The sequence below is a fragment of the Oncorhynchus keta genome, chromosome 15, assembly GCF_023373465.1.
Source record: "Oncorhynchus keta strain PuntledgeMale-10-30-2019 chromosome 15, Oket_V2, whole genome shotgun sequence".
Lineage (NCBI taxonomy): Eukaryota > Metazoa > Chordata > Actinopteri > Salmoniformes > Salmonidae > Oncorhynchus > Oncorhynchus keta.
In genome coordinates this window covers 19,809,288-19,833,996 of record NC_068435.1, presented here as the reverse complement: position 1 = coordinate 19,833,996, position 24,709 = coordinate 19,809,288, and the positions used below count along the sequence as shown (strand labels likewise).

The following is a 24,709-nucleotide window of genomic DNA, read 5'->3' as shown; positions in this document are numbered from 1 at the left end:
GAAAAGAGAATCCCCAATGTCTAACCAATAAACAAAAGAGAAGCCCCAATGTATAACCAATAAAGAAACGAGAAGCCCCTATGTATAACCAATGAAGAGAAGAGAAGCCCCAACGTCTAACCAATGATGAAAAGAGAAGCCCTAATGTCTAAACAATGAAGAAAAGAGAAGCCCCAATGTCTAAACAATGAAGAGAAGAGAAGCCCCAATGTCTAACCAATGAAGAAAAGAGAAGCCCCAATGTTTAACCAATAAAGAAAAGAGAATTCCCAATGTCTAACCAATGAAGAGAAGAGAAGCCCCAATGTCTAACCAATGAATAGAAGAGAATCCCCAATGTCTAAAACCAATGAAGCGAATGGAAGCCCCAATGTCTAACCAATGAAGAGAGGAGAAGCCCCAATGTCTAACCAATGAAGAGAAGAGAAGCCACAGTGTCTAACCAATGAAGAGAAGAGAAGCCCCAATGTCTAACCAATGAAGAAAGGAGAAGCCACAGTGTCTAACCAATGAAGAGAATGGAAGCCCCAATGTCTAACCAATGAAGAAAGGAGAAGCCACAGTGTCTAACCAATGAAGAGAAGAGAAGCCCCAATGTCTAACCAATAAAGAAAAGAGAAGTCCCAATGTCTAACCAATGAAGAGAAGCACCAGTGTCTAACCAATGAAGAGAAGAGAAGCCCCAATGTCTAACCAATGAATAGAAGAGAATCCCCAATGTCTAACCAATGACGAGAATGGAAGCCCCAATGTCTAACCAATGAATAGAAGAGAATCCCCAATGTCTAACCAATGACGAGAATGGAAGCCCCAATGTCTAACCAATGAAGAAAGGAGAAGCCACAGTGTCTAACCAATGAAGAGAAGAGAAGCCCCAATGTCTAACCAATGAAGAAAGGAAAAGCCACAGTGTCTAACCAATGAAGAGAAGAGAAGCCCCAATGTCTAACCAATAAAGAAAAGAGCCAAATAAAATAGTAAAAAAAAGTGATATCATCATGTATTTTGAGTCATGTATTTTGTTATATGTTAAAGATGAGCTCAAGCCCAGTTCTAGACCCAGTTCCAACGCTCTCACTGCAGGGTTAGGCTGCCCTGACTGGGCCTATTTGAACAGACTAGTCTGCCTAACCCTGGAACTAGACCAGTGAGTCTCATCATTGGTTTCTAAATCTTGATGAGACATAGGGAGCTCTGATCCAGAAACATTCCTGGCCCTAACCCGATGATGTGTAATCGTGAATGTATAATGGGCCATGTCAAAGAATTATACACCCCACAAGACCTTGGTCAAATAACCCACGTAATAAATACAATACTTGTCTCTGAGATGCGCTTGATTTAGCTTGGAATTTGCACTTTAGGGACATTCCTGTGGCTCCATTGTACCGGGCAACCTAAACCAAGCGCATTAGCTCAAGTATTTGAAAGTATTTAACATGTATTTGACCCAGGTCTGTCAACGCACCCACAAAACCACCTATGGCTTCAGGAGTGATTCATTACAATCCCTGTTTCATTGTCTTTGCTAGTGAACCACACACACACAATAGACTGAGATCAAACACTCCGGACTGTAAAGTATAACAACCAGCGCTTCATTTCACTGGAGCATCTTCAGTTCCAATATATTGTTTTGATAGAAGATAAAAACTGATCCAAAGCTAAGTGGCTTTCATCTGTGCAGACTAACATCTTTGTGTGTGTGTGTGTGTTTAGGAGCTAGGAACAGTGAACAGCCACCCGAGCTACGGTTCACCAGCTAGCATATAAAAAGGCGGAGACAGTAGGTGTGCATCAAATATGGGACCACGACACTGAAAACAGCTTCTATCTCCAGGTCATCAGGCTGTTAAATAGTTACCACTAGCCAGCCGGTCCTTAACTTTAGTCACTGTTACTAGCCGACTACCACCTTGTACTCTTACATTGCTTGTTCTAATATTTCTTTACATTTTGGGGATTTGAGTGTATTGTTTTGTATTGTTAGGTATTACTGCACTTTTGTAGCTAGAAACACCAGCATTTCCCTACACCTGAGATAACATCTGCAAAATATTTGTACGCTACCAATAAATGGATTTGATTTGCATGCGTGCACATTTTGTGTTGTGTTTTAACAGCATATGCAGTTTTTATGTTTCCTTCTGTCCTTTCGTGTCCCATCATATTCATATTCAGATGCATTATTAAAGGGCCATATTTGGTGGTTTATCCTCACTCCAGTCTCCAGTAGCCAAAATGTGTATCGGGAGTCAAAGATGATAGCACAAAGAGTGAAATGCGTGCACACACACACACACACACACACACACACACACACACACATATACACACATATACACACACACACACACATACACACACACACACACATATACACACACATATACACACACATATACACACATATACACACACACATATATACACACACATACACACACACACACACACACACACACATACACACACACACACACACACACACACACACACACACACACACACACACACACACACACAAACACGGTCAAACACACATCACATGCGCATGCATGCACACACACACAATCACTTTGTGTGCATGCCATGCACACACACAGACTCGCACACACACACACTCACACACAATGGCATTGGCTGGCACCCTGGGCATGCTGGCAGCTTGGAGTCGGCGGTTTCAAAGAGAGGCTTTTCAAACAACTTCATAGAGGAAATTAAACCACAAAGACACAAAGACACAGCCAGCCCTCCAGTATAGCTACTGTTACAATCTCCCCCCTCCCTCCACCCCTCTATTTCTCCCTCCATCCATACATCTCTCTCATTCCTCCATCCCTTCTTCTCCTTCCTTACATCTCTCTCCCTTCATCTATTTTCTACCCATCCCAACAGCCCCCCTATCCTTCCCTCCCTGACTCTCTCTCTTCCTCTCTTTACCCCTCCATCCATCCATCTCTCACTCCCTCCCCCTGTTATTCCCTCCCGCCCTCTCTCCACTCCGCACTAGTTTTAAGCCTTGTTCTCATTGTTTCACAATGAGAACATTGTGAAACATTGTCAATGCATGTCAGTCCAATGTAAACCATTCTAGTAATATATAATTGATGGTCCATTAAATACCGTTTATTGCATTTCCTGAGCACATCCAACTTTCTTTGCATACTGCTCAAGTGAATGCAAAAACACAAGTTATATATAGGGAGATTACAAGTCATGACATTATACAAGCTTGCTGAATATTTATATATTTTTATTTTTTATTTTTTGGGGGGTTGATCAGCTTTAATATTGTAGATACTGTAGATTGTAGCCTCTTCCGTTAATGTAATTGTCTACATAATTTCCAATCCCCCATATGTGTTTTTGTAAATACTGTATATATACAGTACCAGTCAATAGTTTGGACACACCTACTCATTCAAGGGTTTTTCTTTATTTTTTCCTATTTTCTTCATTGTAGAATAATAGTGAAGACATCTAAACTATGAAATAACACATATGGAGTCATGTAGTAACCAAAAAAGTGTATATTTATATTTTTTATTTGAGATTCTTTAAAGTAGCCATCCTTTGCCTTGATGACAGCTTTGCACACTCTTGGCATTCTCTCAACCAGCTTCACCTGGAATTATTTTCCGACAGTCTTGAAGGAGTTCCCACATATGCTTAGCACTTGTTGGCTGCTTTTCCTTCACTCTGTGGTCCAACATATCCCAAAACATCTCAATTCAAATCCAATTTTATTGATCACATACACATGGTTAGCAGATGTTAATGCAAGTGTAGCAAAATGCTTGTGCTTCTAGTTCCGACAGTGCAGTAATATCTAGCAAGTAATCTAACAATTCCCCAACAACTACCTAATACACACAAATGTAAAGGGATGAATGAGAATAATGGATTGAGGTTGGGTGATTGTGGGGGCCAGGTCATCTGATGCAGCACTCCACTTTCCTTCTTGGTCAAATAGCCCTTACACAGCCTGGAGGTGTGTTGGGTCATTGTCCTGTTGAAAAAAAAATGATAGTCCCACTAAGCCCAAACCAGATGGGATGGCGTATCGCTGCAGAATTCTGTGGTAGCCATGCTGGTTAAGTGTGCCTTAAATTCTAAATAAATCACCAATAGTGTCACCAGCATAGCACCACCACACCACCACACCTCCTCCTCCATGCTTCACAGTTGTAACCACACATGCGGAGATCCGTTCACCTACTTTGCGCTTCACAAAGACACGGCGGTTGGAACCAAAAATCTCAAACTTGGACTCATCAGACCAAAGGACAGATTTCCACCGTTCTAATGTCCATTGCTCATGTTTCTTGGCCCAAGACAGTCTCTTCTTCTTATTGGTGTCATTTAGTAGTGGTTTCTATGCAGCAATTCGACCAGGAAGTCCTGACTCATAATATAATATAATAATAATATAATAATAGTGCAGTCTCCTCTGAACAGTTGATGTTGAGATGTGTCTGTTACTTGAACTCTGTGAAGCATTTATTTTGACTGCAATCTGAAGTGCAGTTAACTCTAATGAAAGTATCCTTTGCAGCAGAGGAAACTCTGGGTCTTCCGTTCCTGTGGCGGTCCTCATGAGAGCCAGTTTCATCATAGCGCTTCATGGTTTTTTCGACTGCACTTGAAGAAACTTTCAAAGTTCTTGAAATGTTCCTTATTGACTGACCTTCATATCTTAAAAGAATGATGGACTGTCATTTCTCTTTGCATATTTGAGCTGTTCTTGCCATAATATGGACTTGGTCTTTTATCAAATAGGGAAATCTTCTGTATACTACCATTACCTGTTACAATAATTCTAGTAGGAACTCGAACCTAGGTGCAGAGAAACACAGCAAGCAGAGGTAAGGGTTAATCCAGAACTTTTACTTTGAGTCTAAACAGAAACAAGGCGACCACACTAAATAAAACATGAGACCTAAGCAAGGATACAGGCCAATTGAGGAACCTAAAAGACAACCAGGTGAACAGAGAAGGTAATTAAACACAGGTGAATCCAATAAGAAATAATCAGGGTAACCTGGAAATCAGAAAACAGGGTAAGGGTGCCCTCCAGCGGTAACCTAAGGAAACAACAATCAAATCAAACAGAAACTGACATTACCTTGTTACAACACAAATGATTGGCTCAAACACATTACTTAAGAAGCAAAGAAATTCCACAAATGAACTTTCAACAAGGCACACCTGTTAATTGAAATGCATTCCAGGTAACTACCTCAAGAAGCTGGTTGAGAGAATGCCAAAAGTGTGCAAAGCTGTCATCAAGGCAAAGGGTCTACTTTGAAGAATCTCAAATCTCTTTTCTTTTTTTTTTGGTTACTATGTGATTCCATGTGTCATTTCATAGTTTTGATGTCTTCACTATTATTCTACTAAGTAGAAAATAGTAAAAATAAAGAAAAAACGTGGAAAGTGAGTAAGTGTGTCCACACTTTTGACTGTTTCCACAGTTTGTTAAGTTACAGCCTTATTTTAAAATAGATTTAAAAAATAAATCCTCAGCAATATACAGACAACGCCCCATAATAACAAAGCGAAACATTTGTGGCAAATGTATTAAAAATAAAAAACATAAATACATTATTTACATAACTATTCAGACCCTTTGGCTCAGGTGCATCATGTCACCATTGATCATCCTTGATGTTTCTACAACTTGATTAGAGTCCACCTGTGGTAAATTCAATTGATTGGACATGATTTGGAAAGGCTCACACCTGTCTATATAAGGTCCCACAGTTGACAGTGCATGTCGGTGGAAAAACCAAGCCATGAGGTCGAAGGAATTGTCCGTGGAGCTCTGAGACAGGATTCTGTCGAGGCATCGATCTGGTGGGAAAGGGTACCATAAAATGTATGCAGCATTGACGGTCCCCAAGAACACAGTGGCCTCCATTATTCTTAAATGGAAGAAGTTTGGAACCACGAAGACTCTTCCTGGAGCTGGCCGCTCCGCCAAACTGAGCAATCAGGGGAGAAGGGCCTTGGTCAGGGAGGTGACCAAAGACCCAATGGTCACTCTGACAAAGCTATAGATTTCCTCTGTGGAGATGGGAGGACCATCCAGAAGGACAACCATCTCTGCATCTCTACCACCTTTATGGTAGAGTGACCAGATGAAAGTCACTCCTCAGTAAAAGCCACATGACAGCCCACTTGGAGATTGTCAAAAGGCACCTAAAGACTCTCAAAACAAGATTCTCTGGTCTGATGAAACCAAGATTGACGTACATTTACATTTACATTTACATTTAAGTCATTTAGCAGACGCTCTTATCCAGAGCGACTTACAAATTGGTGCATTCACCTTATGACATCCAGTGGACATCTTTGGCCTGAATGCCAAGCAATCACGACTGGAGGAATCCTGGCATGTTTTTTAGAGGCAGGGACTGGGAGACTAGTCAGGGTCGAGGCAAAGATGAACGGAGCAAAGTATAGAGAGATCCTTGATGAAAATCTGCTCCAGAGCGCTCAGTACCTCAGACGGTGTTGAAGGTTCACCTTCCAACAGGACAACGACCCTAAGCACACAGCCAAGACAATGCAGGAGTGGCTTTGGGACAAGTCTCTGAATGTCCTTGAGTGGTCCAGCCAGAGCCCGGACTTGAACCTGATCGAACATCTCTGGAAAGACCTGAAAATAGCTGTGCAGTGACACTCCCCATCCAACCTGACCGTGAATCTCCATATCTTATTAAAATATATTTTCCACCAACCCTACCGCTTCTACTTCCAGCTTATTTATTTTACCTTTATTTTACCTTTATTTAACTAGGCAAGTCAGTTAAGAACATATTCTTATTTTCAATGACAGCCTGGGAACAGTGGGTTAACTGCCTGTTCAGGGGCAGAACGACAGATTTGTACCTTGTCAGCTCGGGGGTTTGAACTCGCAACCTTCCGGTTACTAGTCCAATGCTCTAACCACTAGGCTACGCTGCCGCCGTTATACATACGATATACATTTTATGGACACAGCAAAATCTGCAGAGCTGGGAAGGTTGTAGAGAACCAGTTCGGATTTAAATATAACTTTTGTACATTTATTACCAGGAATGAACAAGCTCATGCAATCATTTTGTTTTATAATTTCAATTGAAAAATTCAAAGTTTGAATCCGGCGTTGTTTTGTGTCCCAGTTCATAAACCATGTGCCATGGAAAAGGTCCCGAAAATCTCTTCCCAACTATTTTGCAATCTATATGGCACAGCTGTCAATGTTTTGGTCCTTAAATGAAACTGGTATACTTTTTAAGTTCTCAATTTTCTTTAGCTAATTTTGGTCTCTAATGCAGAGCTGACATTCAAGTTCCTTACTTTCTCCCCGTTCCACTTGCCTCTTCCATTTTTGCGATAATGCTGCAATTAGTTGGTTGTAATTTTAAGTAGAGTAGACATTTCCATATATTCAGTTAGCTTCATGTGTGACATAACTTCACCACTCCTTTTTATGATATAATTTACAAAGATTATACCTTTTTTTTAATCAATTAGTATATTTGAGTTTAACCACAATTGTAAGGAACGACGCTGCAGAAGAGAAGCAGGTACGGGGAGTTGACATTTAATATGGAACGAACAGGCAACAGGACAGGAACAGCGTCAGAAGTGGGAAACACAAAGACAGACGTCACTGCAGCAGCGGAGAGCAGGGAACTGACACATACAGGGGAGGTATAAACAGGTGATTGAGTTCTGGTGAGTCCAATATTCACTGATGCGCGTGACGGGGGAAGGCAGGTGTGTGTAATGATGGTGGCAGGAGTGTGTAATGCAGGGCAGCCCAGGGGAAGAGAGAGCAGGCGTGACACACAATATTTGTTGTATTATTTGTTCAGTATTTTCTGGTGGATTAAACTGAAATTGCAACCAACTTTCTATGGCTTGTTTTAAAAATATCAATATTTTGGAGATTATTTCATTTTCAAATAACCAAAAGTGAGAGGTTGTAATCTCAATAAAGGGAAAAGGGCCTTTCTTGAACATGGGGTGAGACATTCTTGTTAATTTGCTAAACCATTTGGATTTAAATATAACGTTTGTAAATATATTAGCAAGAGTGAACAAGCACACTAAAAAGATGAATGTAGTCAATATACACATACTGAACATAGTCAAACTTGCAGACTGACAAACACACATAAACACTCTGGAGACCCACAAACAAAACATCAAAACTGCACGCAAAACCAAAATAACACATGCACTCAGACAATTTAACACATCAACCTCCCCATACACACATGTGCATGTACTGTGTATAAACACACACACACACACACAAACGTACATACTCTGTGCATACATTCACTCTCTTTCGCCCACAGCCACGACAGTGCACTCTGCTGACCTGATACACCCGCGCACACACACACTCAGAGAGAGAGAGTGTTGAAAGTGCACAGTGTAGGCCACAGTGGGGTCCCAGAGAGAGAGTGTTATCAGTGCGCAGTGTAGGCCACAGTGGGGTCCCAGAGAGAAAATGTTGTCAGTGAGCAGTGTAGGCCATAGTGTGGTCCCAGAGAGAGAGTGTCGTCAGTGAGCAGTGTAGGCCACATTGTGGTCCCAGAGAGAGTTACTGTTGTCAGTGAGCAGTGTAGGCCACAGTGGGGTCCCAGAGAGAGAGTGTTGTCGGTGAGCAGTGTAGGTCACAGTGGGGTCCCAGAGAGAGAGTGTTGTCAGTGAGCAGTGTAGGTCACAGTGGGGTCCCAGAGAGAGAGTGTTGTCAGTGAGCAGTGTAGGTCACAGTGGGGTCCCAGAGAGAGTGTTGTCAGTGAGCAGTGTAGGTCACAGTGGGGTCCCAGAGAGAGTGTTGTCAGTGAGCAGTGTAGGTCACAGTGGGGTCCCAGAGAGAGTGTTGTCAGTGAGCTGTGTAGGTCACAGTGGGGTCCCAGAGAGAGAGTGTTGTCAGTGAGCTGTGTAGCTCACAGTGGGGTCCCAGAGAGTGTTGTCAGTGAGCAGTGTAGGTCACAGTGGGGTCCCAGAGAGTGTGTTGTCAGTGAGCAGTGTAGGTCAGAGTGGGGTCCCAGAGAGAGAGTGTTGTCAGTGAGCTGTGTAGGTCACAGTGGGGTCCCAGAGAGAGAGTGTTGTCAGTGAGCTGTGTAGGTCACAGTGGGGTCCCAGAGAGAGTGTTGTCAGTGAGCTGTGTAGGTCACAGTGGGGTCCCAGAGAGAGAGTGTTGTCAGTGAGCTGTGTAGGTCAGAGTGGGGTCCCAGAGAGAGAGTGTTGTCAGTTAGCAGTGTAGGTCAGAGTGGGGTCCCAGAGAGAGAGTGTTGTCAGTGAGCAGTGTAGGTCACAGTGGGGTCCCAGAGAGAGAGTGTTGTCAGTGAGCAGTGTAGGTCAGAGTGGGGTCCCAGAGAGAGTGTTGTCAGTGAGCAGTGTAGGTCAGAGTGGGGTCCCAGAGAGAGTGTTGTCAGTGAGCAGTGTAGGTCACAGTGGGGTCCCAGAGAGAGTGTTGTCAGTGAGCAGTGTAGGTCACAGTGGGGTCCCAGAGAGAGAGTGTTGTCAGTGAGCAGTGTAGGTCACAGTGGGGTCCCAGAGAGAGTGTTGTCAGTGAGCAGTGTAGGTCACAGTGGGGTCCCAGAGAGAGTGTTGTCAGTGAGCAGTGTAGGTCACAGTGGGAGAGAGGGATGGAAGGAGAAGGAGAGGGAGAGGAGAAAGTGTTGTTAGGTTAGTGCGAGGTTGATAAGGTTGGGACGAGGGGTGGCACAAGGGTTAAAGGTGAGGGGTAGGGGCGAGGTTAGCAAGGGTGAGAACTAGGAAGTGTGGAGTGTTGGAGGGGTGTGGTGGGAGTGTATGTCCTAGATGTTTGTCTGAGACAGGGATGTTTGTGGGGCTCTCTACTGACTGACTGGTGTCCTAACATAATGATTACCATTAGTATTACACTCCTTACTCCTGATCCAGCTGTGGAGAAGATACGACATTTACATGTACATTAATCATTTAGCAGACTCTCTTATCCAGAGTGACTGACAGTGCATTCATCTTAAGGTAGTGATAGGGAGAGGGAGGGAGAGGTAAAAGCAGGGGGAGGAGAAAGGAGGTGAGAGGTGGAGGAAAAAGAGATGAAGGGGGAGGAGAGACTTCACTATGAGGCAGCTCCAAAAATCACACACTGCAGACAGCCAGACTGTGTCTCTGTGTGGATAGACATACATGGCAGCTGGTCTCAGAACAGGTTTCTGGTGAGTGCTGGTATGTAAAGAACTCCACTGCCACATTGCAAGCATCAACCACTCACACTCTGGTGAGGTCCCCCCTGATATATCTCACTGTCAATCCCGAGTCGTCAATCCCCAAGAGAGAGAAAAAGAGAGAGAGAGTGAGAGAGAGGAAGAGAGAGAGAAAGAGGGAGAGTGAGAGAAAGAGAGAGAGAGAGTGAGAGAGAGGAAGAGAGAGAGAGAAAGAGGGAGAGTGAGAGAAAGAGAGAGAGAAAGAGGGAGCAGGAGAGTGATAGAGTGAATAAGACGAATAGGGGTTAGGCCTTTGCCCAGTACAGAGTGCAGCCCTCCCCTTCTTGCCTCTCCCCACAATGGATTCCAGATGTCAGAACGATAAACAAACGGATTGTCATATGAGGCACTCAGGAGCACTACAGACCTATATTGTTCTCATCCATAGAGGAATGTATGGCTCAAGAATCAGCTCTGAGATATCACACCTCTCACGTCTAGCTGTCCATACTGTTTCCGACACACACAAACACACACCACCCATGCTGGTACACACACATACACGCCAGACATGCTGGTACACACACATGCACACACACACACGCCAGACATGCTGGTACACACACATGCACACACACACACACGCCAGACATGCTGGTACACACACATAGCAGACATGCTGGTACACACACATGCACACACACACACACACCAGATATGCTGGTACACACACATGCACACACACACGCCAGATACTGTGGTCCAGCTGTTACGTAACATATGGAGAAATTAGAGTGACATGAGACAGTGCGTGTTATTTTCCAGCTGCTTTCTGGGAAGTGCGGTCCAGCATACCCACAGAGCCTCTGTTTTCCTCTCCTTTTCACTGTAACACCACATACCAAGAATTATACTACTGGGACACCGTAACATTCCCACATGTAACACCCTCCTCTTCTCTTTTCTCAACTATGGTCTCCTCTTCTCCCCTCCTCTATTTCTCTCCTCTCCTCTACCATCGCCTCTCATCCTCTCCTCATTCCCAGGCAGAGTGGGTGCAGGTTAACAGGTTTACAGTGACTACAGGGCCTCAGGGCTCCAGTCTTTCCCATACAACCTCATAGGAGGGTCTTTGTTTCTACCCTCCAGGCTTTGGGGGTCCCCACGGCTGTGCCCCACTCTTCTCTCCCCACAATGGGCCTTTATCCTGCCAAGGCCCCCCTGCCCACACCTGTTCTCACCTCCATATGAAGCAGAGAGGGAATAAGTTACAGATCAGAATTACTCCAAACCAGGCCCACAGTGACTACCTGTGAGAGGATCCAGAGCAACCTTATGACTCTCCTCGCTTATCTTCTAAACCACACATTGGCTTATTACTCTCTCTCTCTCTCCCTCTCTCTCTCTCTCAGTGCTACCTCTCTCTCTCTCTCTCTCTCTCTCTCTCTCTCTCTCTCTCTCTCTCTCTCTCTCTCTCTCTCTCTCTCTCTCTCTCTCTCTCTCTCTCTCTCTCTCTCTCTCTCTCTCTCTCTCTCTCTCTCTCTCTCTCTCTCTCTCTCCTAGTAGACCTAGTAGATAAGTAGGACAGAGAATATCAGCTTCTAAAGCCATGAAGTAGAAAACCAGCAAAACTGTGAGTGGTCATCCCTTTTTCACTTCCTCTCTCTCTACCTCATCCCCTCATCCCTTCCACTCCCTTCTCTATATCATGACTTTCACCGAAGTCGCTTCCTCTCCTTGTTCGGGCGGCGTTCGGCAGTCGGCATCACCGGTCTTCTAGCCATCGTCAATCCATTTTTAATTTTCCATTTGTTTTGTCTTGTTTTCCTACACACCTGGTTTTCATTTCCCTCATTAATTGTTGTGTATTTAACCCTCTGATCCCCCCCATGTCTTTGTGTGGAATTGTTTGTTGTAAGTGCTTGTGCACATGTTTACTGGTGTACTTCGGGTTTTGTACCTATGTTGGTTATTTGTAATTAAACTGCTCCGGCTATTACCGAGTTCTGCTCTCCTGCGTCTGACTTCCCTGCCACCAGTTACGCACCCCTTCCACTCTCCCTCATCCCTTCCACTCTCCCTCATCCCCTCATCCCTTCCACTCTCCCTCATCCCTTCCACTCTCCCTCATCCCCTCATCCCTTCCACTCTCCCTCATCCCCTCATCCCTTCCACTCTCCCTCATCCCCTCATCCCTTCCACTCTCCCTCATCCCCTCATCCCTTCCACTCTCCCTCATCCCCTCATCTCTTCCACTCTCCCTCATTCCCTATCCCTCATCCCTCATCCACTGCCCTTCTCCCTCTCCCTTCCATCCCCTCATCTCTTCCACTCCCTTCTCTCCCCCTCATCCCTTCCACTCATCCCTCATCCCCTCATCCCTTCCACTCTCCCTCATCCCTTCCACCCCCTCATCCATTCCACTGCCCTCATCTCCCTCATCCCTTCCACCCTCCCTATCTCATCCCTCATCCCCTCATCCCTTCCACTCCCTACCCCTCTCCCTCATCCCCTCATCCCTTCCACTCTCCCTCATCCCTTCCACTCTCCCTCATCCCATCCCTCATCCCTTCCACTCTCCCTCATCCCTTCCACTCTCCCTCATCCCCTCATCCCTTCCACTCTCCCTCATCCCCTCATCCCTTCCACTCTCCCTCATCCCCTCATCCCTTCCACTATCCCTCATCCCCTCATCCCTTACACTCTCCCTCATCCCCTCATCCACTGCCCTTCTCCCTCATCCCCTCATCCCTTCCACTCTCCCTCATCCCCTCATCCCTTCCACTATCCCTCATCCCCTCATCCCTTACACTCTCCCTCATCCCCTCATCCACTGCCCTTCTCCCTCATCCCCTCATCCCTTCCACTCTCCCTCATCCCCTCATCCCCACTCATCCCTTCCCTTCCACTCTCCCTCATCCCCTCATCTCTTCCACTCTCCCTCATCCCCTATCCCTCATCCCTTCCACTGCCCTTCTCCCTCATCCCCTCATCTCTTCCACTCCCTCTCCCTCATCCCTTCCATCCCTTCCCCTCATCCCTTCCATCCCTCATCCCCTCATCCCTTCCACTGCCCTTCTCCCTCATCCCTTCCACTCCCTTCTCTCCCTCATCCCCTCATCCCTTCCACTCCCTACTCTCCCTCATCCCCTCATCCCTTCCACTCTCCCTCATCCCTTCCACTCTCCCTCATCCCCTCATCCCTTCCACTCTCCCTCATCCCTTCCACTCTCCCCTCATCCCCTCATCCCTCCACTCTCCCTCATCCCCTCATCCCTTCCACTCTCCCTCATCCCCTCATCCCTTCCACTATCCCTCATCCCCTCATCCCTTACACTCTCCCTCATCCCCTCATCCACTGCCCTTCTCCCTCATCCCCTCATCCCTTCCATCCCTTCCACTCTCCCTCATCCCCTCATCCCTTCCACTATCCCTCATCCCCTCATCCCTTACACTCTCCCTCATCCCCTCATCCACTGCCCTTCTCCCTCATCCCCTCATCCCTTCCACTCTCCCTCATCCCCTCATCCCTTCCACTCTCCCTCATCCCATCCCTCATCCCCTCATCCCTTCCACTCTCCCTCATCCCCTCATCTCTTCCACTCTCCCTCATCCCCTATCCCTCATCCCTTCCACTGCCCTTCTCCCTCATCCCCTCATCTCTTCCACTCCCTTCTCTCCCTCATCCCTTCCACTATCCCTCATCCCCTCATCCCTTCCACTCTCCCTCATACCCTCATCCCTTCCACTGCCCTTCTCCCTCATCCCTTCCACTCCCTTCTCTCCCTCATCCCCTCATCCCTTCCACTCCCTACTCTCCCTCAATCACCCCCATCCCTTCTCTCCCTCATTCCCCAACGCTTACCCTCCCTCAACCTGGTCTTACCCCTACACCACGTTGACTCCAGCAGGTGCAGAGAGTCCTCCACCACCATCTCTTCCTCACACAGCATCATACCCTCCCTCTATTTTTCACCTCATCCCCCCATCCCGCTCTCCTTCTTCTCCAGTCTTACCTCTCCACCACGTCGTCTCCGCTCCAGCAGGTGAAGTCCTCCACCACCGTCTCTCCTTCACACAGCATCTCCGGCAGCACCGCGAAGAACAACTTGTAGCGCTGGACGTAGCTCAGAAACTCCCTGGGATGGAGAGATGGAAAGAGAGGATGGAGAGAACAGGGAGGACGGAGGGCGACAGAATGGAGAGAGATGGAGACAAAGACGGGAGAGAGGAGTGAGAGGTAGGCCCCAGACAGATAAACGGTATGTTAAAAGAAACATAGAAGCTGTGTTGATGTTCAACACACCATAGTGTAACAGCTAAGGCTAACCTACAACTACACTGCCAACAGTACATCTGTGTGTCTGTCAGCTGGAGATGATATAAGAACAGTGAAACACTTTGACTGTGTTCTAAATATAGAAACTAAACAGATCAAATGGTATGTAGTCATGCTACTCATTCACTAATAACATGACAGGTGTATAACCCACAGGGAACGATATGAATTATATCCAGACAGACACACATGTAAACACATCACTGATAAACAATAAACGATAAATAAACAATAAAGATGCTGTAGTGTTTCGTGACATCCTGGCCAAACATTAGGATCATTCTGATCTGGCACATTTTCTGCCACCCAACTCCAATAACAGGGGTCATGTGAGGTCATATGTTGAGATAGGACCCCATCAGTCTTGGCTGTCATGATGACATTATCAGAGCCCCCAGTTGGGTGTGGGCCACGGGTGGGCAAATTACGAGGGACTTACGAAGGTTTAAATCATATTATTAATCACATTACACTTGCCAGACTGACAGACACACACACACAAACACAGAAACACACACACATTTGTGAGATATCAGAGCCTGATCCAATTCTGATGATAACATCAGCTGTCATAGAGTGAGAAAGAGAGAGAGAGAGTGAAAGAGAAAGAGAGAAAGAGAGAGAGAGGGAGAGAGAGACCGACAGAGCTTTAGAGAAAGAGTTAGAAAAAGAGAGATAGAAAAACATAGAGATAGATAGAAAACATAGAGACAGTGTCTCCTGACCCCTCCTGTCTCAGCCTCCAGTATTTATGCTGCAGTAGTTTATGTGTTGGGGGGCTAGGGTCAGTTTGTTATATCTGGAGTACTTCTCCTGTCCGGTGTCCTGTGTGAATTAATGTATGCTCTCTCTAATTCTCTCTTTCTTTCTCTCTCTCGGAGGAACTGAGCCCTAGGACCATGCCTCAGGACTACCTGACATGATGACTCCTTGCTGTCCCCAGTCCACCTGGCCGTGCTGCTGCTCCAGTTTCAACTGTTCTGCCTGTGATTATTATTATTTGACCATGCTGGTCATTTATGAACATTTGAACATCTTGGCCATGTTCTGTTATAATCTCCACCCGGCACAGCCAGAAGAGGACTGGCCACCCCACATAGCCTGGTTCCTCTCTAGGTTTCTTCCTGGGTTTTGACCTTTCTAGGGAGTTTTTCCTAGCCACCGTGCTTCAACACCTGTATTGGTTGCTGTTTGGGGTTTTAGGCTGGGGTTCTGTACAGCACTTTGGGATATCAGCTGATGTACGAAGGGCTATATTAATACATTTGATTTGATTTGATTGAACATAGAGATAGAGAAACAGAGAGATCGAGTTAGAAAACATAGAGACAGAGATAGAAAACAGAGAGATAGAAATAGAAACAGAGATCGAGTTAGAAACAGAGAGAAAGAGATAGAAAGAGAGAGGTAGAAAACAGAGATTGAGTTAAAAAACAGAACAATATAGATAAAAACAGAGAGTTAAAAAACAGGGTTTGACACAGAGGTAGAGATAGAGTTTAAAAAACAGAGATAGAAACAGAGATATAGAGTTAGAAAACAGAGAGATAGAGATAGAAAACAGAGAGATAGAAACAGAGAGATAGAGATAGAAACAGAGAGAAAGAGAGAGGTAGAAAACAGAGATTGAGTTTTAAAAAAAACAGAGCAATATAGATAAAAACAGAGGGTGTTAAAAAACAGGGTTTGACACTGAGAGGTAGAGATAGAAACAGAGAGATAGATATAGAAAACAGAGAGCTAGAGATAGAAACAGAGATATAGAGTTAGAAAACAGAGAGTGAGAAAACAGAGAGACAGAGAGTTAGAGTTAGAAACAGAGAGATAGAGATAGAAACAGAAAACATGGAGTTAGAAACAGAGAGATAGAGTTAGAAAACAGAGCGATAGAGATATAAACAGAGCGATATAGATAGAAACAGAGAAAGTAAAAAAAAAACAGAGTTAGACACAGATAGATACAAACAGAGAAATAGAGTTAGACACAGAGAGGTAGAAACAGAGAGATTGTCACGCCCTGACCGTAGAGATCTTTTTATTCTCTATGTTTGGTTGGTCAGGGTGTGACTCGGGTGGGAAACTCTATGTTCTTTATTTCTATGTTTTGGCCGGGTATGGTTCTCAATCAGGGACAGCTGTCTATTGTTGTCTCTGATTGGGAATCATACTTAGGTAGCCTGTTTTGCCACCTTAGTTTTGTGGAATGTTGTTTTTGTACAGCTCTGGGTAGCCTACCGAACTTTACGCTTCCTTTTGTTGTTTTTACGTGTTCATTTTTAATAAAGACAAAATGTACGCATACCACGCTGCACCTTGGTCCGATCATTTCAACGAGTGTAACAGAGATAGAGTTAGACACAGAGAGACAGAGAGTTAGAAACAGAGAGATAGAATTAGAAAAGAGATTGGGTTAGAAAACAGAGACAGAGAGATAGAAACATAGATATAGAAACAGAGAGATAGATTTTGAAAACAGAGAGAGAGTTAGAAACAAAGGCAGACACACAGATACAGAGTTCAGAGTACGACAGACGGACATAGATATATAGATAGATAGATCGACAGACAGATGGCAATATGTGAGACTGAGAAGACAGAGACAGGTACTTGTCATTCTGCTGGTGGGTCCGTCATGCTTACCTAGAGATCTTTTTCAGACTTCTAGATTTATCATTCCTGGAGTGTTTCAGGGTGAATGAACTGAGGATGGAAGAATGACGCAAGTAGGAGGGATGCAGGGAGAGAAAACAAGGGGAGGAACAAAAGGAGGACAAAACAAAACAAGGAGGGGAGGGAGGGAGGGAGTTAGGGAGTTAGGGAGGGAGTTAGGGAGTTAGGGAGTTAGGGAGGGAGTTAGGAAGTTAGGGAGGGAGGGAGTTAGGGAGGGAGTTAGGGAGGGATGGAGGGAGAGAGAGAGGGAGGGAGGGAGGGAGTTAGGGAGGGAGGGAGGGAGTTAGGGAGGGAGGGAAGAAATAGTCGTGTTGAGCAATTAGTGCTTCGGTTTTGGTTCGATCATTTTTTTAAACATTAAATGCATTGTGTGGGTTGAATGCTGTAACAACACAGAATACAACCATTTCTAAAAGTCCCATGATGTTAGTGACTGCCCATTACTGCTTATCCCTTATTAACCATAATTTATTCACATGACTTTACTTAGACCGCTGCTCCCGAGTGGCGCAGCAGTCTAAGGTACTGCATCTCAGTGCTAGAGGCGTCACTACAGACCCTGGTTTGATTCCAGTCTGTATCACAACCGGCCGTGATTCGGAGTCCCATAAGCCAGTGCACAATTGGCCCAGCCTCGTCCTGATTTGGGCGGGGTAGGCCGTCATTGTAAATGAGATAATAATTGTAAATAAGATAATAATTTGTTCTTAACTGACTTGCCTAGTTAAATAAAACCAATATATATATATTTCAGTTGTTGTGTATATTACATTTGTTTATTTGATGACTTTATTATTTCATTCCAAGTCATCATCTCATCTCTACAGAGCTGCTACCTATACTGTCTGATAAAGTCACTATTTTACTAGTTCTTCAAAGTAAATAAGACATACTTTTATGACTGCTGAATGCCAACTATCAATTGTCATGTATTCTAAGGTAGAGATACTTCATGAAGCAACTGCTCTATCCCTCTCAATAGCACATTCTTCTGTCACTTCTCTCCCTCCATGTCTGCCCACACTAATCTAACATAGCAGGCATTACAAAAACAGACCAGACAAGTAGGATTATGGTCATTGTAGTTCATTACTACGTTTTCTGTCCTGTTGGAAACTACAACTACCTACTACCGCGCACGGTTCGGGATTCATCTGATTTATCTCTAGAGAAACTGTGCAACGTGAACATTGATCTCACAGAAGAATAAAAAAATTAAAAAAATAGAATTCACAAAATTGAACTGATATCAGTCAATTAGGTGTTTAAAACCCCCCAAAATCACAGATATTTCAGTTAATCGTTCAGCACTAAGAAATAGTCAGTTGATGGGTCAAGGGTCAGTCATGCATATTCATAGGTCAGAGTGAGCCACCCCCACACACACCCGTCCCACACCCCACACACACCCCAAGGTGGGACACACAGCAGTTTGTCATCAACACAATCAACCCATGACACAGTGTTAAAACAATCACTTGAAGTCATACAAGTGAGAAATGCACATCTGAGAAAACAATACAATTGTATATGTATATCACTCCTTTCTCATGTGTTTTTCTCAAAATATTAGTGTCTGGGAACAATAAAAAACATTTCATTGAATTCCCATCAGAAGTAACTCTCCCATTGGATAACCATGTATTACATTTGACTGGAAACACAAAATGAATTATGCAAATGTCATTTCCCCTTTTTATTCTACTCTATCATATTCAGTGTCTACTGGCCTTGTGCCTCTGCCCCAGTGTAAACTGCCATGTATGTGATGTGGCTGCTGCACACTGGACTTTAGGTAGGCTGGCAGAGGGCTGGTACTGTTGGAGCAAGGTGGCAGCACCAGGGCAGGAGTGGCAGCTAAACTGACACCAGCACAGTGATTCATGGATCTGGGTCTATGGTCCAAGGTCGGAGGGGCAGACGAGGGTGTGTGTATTCGACTTGGTGTACATGTCTGCATGCCTAATATGTGACTGTGTGACTGTGTGCCTATGTGATGATAGAACTGAAGTGGGCAGCTGATCTGAGCTGGGGCTATGATAGTCTGGGTAAACAGGAAGCGGTCCGTCCGTATTAATCTTCCCCCATTCCTGTGGGCATTGCCCTGCCAGCTCCTGTGGGCAGTGGGCACAGGGTGCCTCAGAGGACGAGGTGGAGGGGGAATCAGACACGGCCAAACACAACATCCATCTAGGCTGTGTGAGAGGAGTGTGTGACACACTGTATGTCTGTATGTGTGTGTGTGGGTTTTACTTCCCAAAAAGTCTGCTGGAAATTCACAAAAATAAAGCTGTGTGTGTGTCTGTGTGCGTGTGCGTGTGCGTGTGCGTGTGTGTGTGTGTGTGTGTGTGTGTGTGTGTGTGTGTGTGTGTGTACAATATTGGGGAATAGGGTGTCCTTTGACCAATGATTATCCCTGTCACATAATATATGTTAATTTACGTTTATTTGTGATGGTCATGTGATGGTCAGCTGTCACCAGGCCTGGATCAAATACGTATCTATTTCCTTTCAAATACATTAGATGTGCTTGATTGAGCATGTACAGCAGAATGGATCAAACACAATAGTCCCAAAAGTGCAAGCTCCGCCAACGCCCAAGGCTCACCACAGCTAAGGCTAATGTAAGGCTAAGGATAATGTAAGGCTAACGTAAGGATAATGTAAGATAAATTAAGCAGAAAAATTTGACATCTAACTTGTGATTTCACGTTTCTGCTTTTCTAAAAAGATTGTTTGACCCAACCTTACCTCCTCAGGTGGGCAAGGTTCCCCATCAGCTGTTCCTCTGGGGGAATGGAGGGGATGATAGAGGGAGGGGCAGTTGATGATGTCACCATGGGGGTCATGAACTCTGGGGTGGGGTCAGGGTGGACGCTGGTGGTGGGCTCCTTACCAGACAGACCACACACTTTATCTACCTGCAGGGAGAGAGAAACACACAGAATGATGACACAAGGCATGATGTCTACAACACACAGGATAATTACACAAGGCATGATGTCTACAACACACAGGATAATTACACAAGGCATGATGTCTACAACACACAGGATAATTACACATGGCATGATGTCTACAACACACAGGATAATTACACATGGCATGATGTCTATAACACACAGGATAATTACACAAGGCATGATGTCTATAACACACAGGATAATGACACATGGCATGATGTCTATAACACACAGGATAATTACACAAGGCATGATGTCTACAACACACAGGATAATTACACAAGGCATGATGTCTACAACACACAGGATAATGACACATGGCATGATGTCTATAACACACAGGATAATGACACATGGCATGATGTCTATAACACACAGGATAATTACACAAGGCATGATGTCTACAACACACAGGATAATGACACATGGCATGATGTCTATAACACACAGGATAATGACACATGGCATGATGTCTATAACACACAGGATAATGACACATGGCATGCATGATGTCTACAACACACAGGATAATGACACATGGCATGCATGATGTCTACAACACACAGGATAATTACACATGGCATGCATGATGTCTACAACACACAGGATAATGACACATGGCATGATGTCTACAACACACAGGATAATGACACATGGCATGATGTCTACAACACACAGGATAATGACACATGGCATGATGTCTACAACACACAGGATAATGACACATGGCATGATGTCTACAACACACAGGATGATAATGACACATGGCATGATGTCTACAACACACAGGATGATAATGACACATGGCATGATGTCTACAACACACAGGATGATAATGACACATGGCATGATGTCTACAACACACAGGATAATGACACATAGCATGATGTCTACAACACACAGGATAATGACACATGGCATGATGTCTATAACACACAGGATAATTACACATGGCATGATGTCTACAACACACAGGATAATGACACATGGCATGATGTCTATAACACACAGGATAATGACACATGGCATGATGTCTACAACACACAGGATAATGACACATGGCATGATGTCTACAACACACAGGATAATGACACATGGCATGATGTCTACAACACACAGGATGATAATGACACATGGCATGATGTCTACAACACACAGGATGACAATGACACATGGCATGATGTCTACAACACACAGGATGATAATGACACATGGCATGATGTCTACAACACACAGGATAATGACACATGGCATGATGTCTACAACACACAGGATGATAATGACACATGGCATGATGTCTACAACACACAGGATAATGACACATGGCATGATGTCTACAACACACAGGATGATAATGACACATGGCATGATGTCTACAACACACAGGATGATAATGACACATGGCATGATGTCTACAACACACAGGATAATTACACAAGGCATGATGTCTACAACACACAGGATGATGACACATGGCATGATGTCTACAACACACAGGATGATGACACATGGCATGATGTCTACAACACACAGGATGATAATGACACATGGCATGATGTCTACAACACACAGGATAATGACACATGGCATGATGTCTACAACACACAGGATAATGACACAAGGCATGATGTCTACAACACACAGGATGATAATGACACATGGCATGATGTCTACAACACACAGGATAATTACACAAGGCATGATGTCTACAACACACAGGATGATGACACATGGCATGATGTCTACAACACACAGGATGATGACACATGGCATGATGTCTACAACACACAGGATAATGACACATGGCATGATGTCTACAACACACAGGATAATGACACAAGGCATGATGTCTACAACACACAGGATAATTACACAAGGCATGATGTCTACAACACACAGGATAATGACACAAGGCATGATGTCTACAACACACAGGATAATGACACAAGGCATGATGTCTATAACACACAGGATAATGACACATGGCATGATGTCTACAACACACAGGATAATGACACATGGCATGATGTCTACAACACACAGGATGATGACACATGGCATGATGTCTACAACACACAGGATGACAGACTTAGAAGGCGGCAGGGTAGCCTAGTGGTTAGATAGTTGGACTAGTAACCGGAAGGTTGCAAGTTCAAACCCCTGACCTGACAAGGTACAAATCTGTCGTTCTGCCCCTGAACAGGCAGTTAACCCACTGTTCCTTGGCCGTCATTGAAAGTAAGAATTTGTTCTTAACTGACTTGCCTAGTTAAATAAAGGTAAAATAAAAACAGACTTAGAAGATGGCGAAAGAGAGATGGGGACACATGGAGAGAATGGATCTTGGATGTACAGTATGTAGACAAGGACGAGATGATAGAGCTATTGCCAAGACTGATGTGTGCATGTGTCAGTCTTTTGAGTGGCATATGATTAATGACATTAAAGCCCTGGTATCCCCTATGAGGAAACAGACAGGTCAGGCAACGACCGCCCCACAACCCAATGCTGTCTCATTGGCTGAAAAGCCTGGTGTTATTACGTGCTCCTCTTTTGGGCAGATGGATAGTCCAGCGGTGAGTTGAAAGAACCTTCATAATCACTGTCTGTCTGGCTGTGTAGTGTCTTCGTCCGAAAGGCTCATTCAATCATTGTCATGACTAGTGAACACACACACACCTACCTCCCAAATACTGTGCGCCTAGGGGCACACTAAACAATGGAATACACAAAACATAAGCATGCACTTTTTCCCATACCAAGCAGAAAGGGGAAAGGAGGATATATTCAGGGGTTGAGAAGGGGTGATGGAGGGGTGAGTAACCACCAGAGCAGTAGAAAAATGCGTGACAATTACAAAACCGCAGGTCGTCATGTGCCAATGGGGCGGCCTATAAATATGGTAAGCTTCTGGGGCTAGAAGGATGTGTGTGTGTGTGTGTGTGTGTGTGTGTGTGTGTGTGTGTGTGTGTGTGTGTGTGTGTGTTAGGAGGATCAGTCATCACGTGCCCTATAAAGGCATTTTAAATGGAGGTTTCCTCATAACAGAAGGGCTATTCCCGACTCAGCATCCTGGGCCCTGCAACCTTCTACTAGAGACCTGCTGAATGAAACAGTCCATGTCCTGAAGGTGGAGTTACTGAGAGACTGAGTTAGATATTCTACAGATGCTATAGTTGAATAGCCTATAGGGAGAACCATGCCTCTGTACTGCCACACTGCCTACCTCTCTGCAACTCTTCTCTCTCTTTGTCTGTCCCCTTTCTCTCTCTCTCTCTCTCTGTTTCTCTGCATCCCTCTCTCTCTCTCTCAGCCTCCGTTTCTATACAGTATATCACAAAAGTGAGTACACCACTCACATTTTTGTAAATATTTGATATTTGTAATATTTGTATGTCTTTTCATGTGACAACACTGAAGAAATGACACTTTGCTACAATGTAAAGTAGTGAGTGTACAGCTTGTATAACTGTAAATGTGCTGTCCCCTCAAAATAACTCAACATACAGCCATTAATGTCTAAACCGCTGGCAACAAAAGTGAGTACACCCCTAAATGAAAATGTCCAAAATGGGCCCACGGTGTCAATATTTTCCAGCACTGCCTTAACCCTCTTGGGCATGGAGTTCACCAGAGCTTCACAGGTTGCCACTGGAGTCCTCTTCCACTCCTCCATGACGACATCGCGGAGCTGGTGGATGTTAGAGACCTTGCACTCCTCCACCTTCCGTTTGAGGATGCCCCACAGATGCTCAATAGGGTTTAGGTCTGGAGACATGCTTGGTCAGTCCATCACCTTTACCCTCAGCTTCTTTAGCAAGGCAGTGGTCGTCTTGGAGGTGTGTTTGGGGTCGTTATCATGTTGGAATACTGCCCTGTGGCCCAGTCTCCGAAGGGAGGGGATCATGCTCTGCTTCAGTACATGTTGGCATTCATGGTTCCCTCAATGAACTGTAGCTCCCCAGTGCCGGCAGCACTCATGCAGCCCCAGACCATGACACTCCCACCACCATGCTTGACTGTAGGCAAGACACACTTGTCTTTGTACTCCTCACCTGGTTACCGCCACACACGCTTGATACCATCGGAACCAAAGTTTATCTTGGTCTCATCAGACCACAGGACATGGTTCCAGTAATCCATGTCCTTAGTCTGCTTGTCTTCAGCAAACAGTTTGCGGGTTTTCTTGTGCATCATCTTTAGAAGAGGCTTCCTTCTGGGAAGACAGCCATGCAGACCAATTTGATGCAGTGTACGGCGTATGGTCTGAGCACTGACAGGCTGACCCTCCACACCTTCAACCTCTGCAGCAATGCTGGCAGCACTCATACGTCTATTTCCCAAAGACAACCTCTGGATATGACGCTGAGCACGTGCACTCAACTTCTTTGGTCAACCATACGGAGGCCTGTTCTGAGTGGAACCTGTCCAGTTAAACCGCTGTATGGTCTTGGCCACCGTGCTGTAGCTCAGTTTCAGGGTCTTGGTAATCTTCTAATAGCCCAGGCCATCTTTATGTAGAGCAACAATTG

The 24,709-nt window shown here is 44.9% G+C and overlaps 1 protein-coding gene across 4 annotated transcripts in view; it reads right to left on the bottom strand.

Annotated features, from left to right (window-relative positions):
* Positions 1 to 24,709, bottom strand: part of LOC118395198 (glypican-5-like) — a 291,682-nt gene that overhangs the window by 158,427 nt on the left and 108,546 nt on the right. For 3 of the 4 annotated variants that reach the window (XM_052463594.1, XM_052463595.1, XM_052463598.1), the window contains exons 4-6: positions 19,966 to 20,135; positions 17,185 to 17,244; positions 14,222 to 14,344 (exon numbers count right to left, since the gene is read on the bottom strand). In XM_052463594.1, the coding sequence (XP_052319554.1) occupies positions 14,222 to 14,344; positions 17,185 to 17,244; positions 19,966 to 20,135 (353 nt within the window). The remainder of the gene's footprint in view (positions 1 to 14,221; positions 14,345 to 17,184; positions 17,245 to 19,965; positions 20,136 to 24,709) is intronic. The other variant, XM_052463596.1, reaches the window with a different exon arrangement.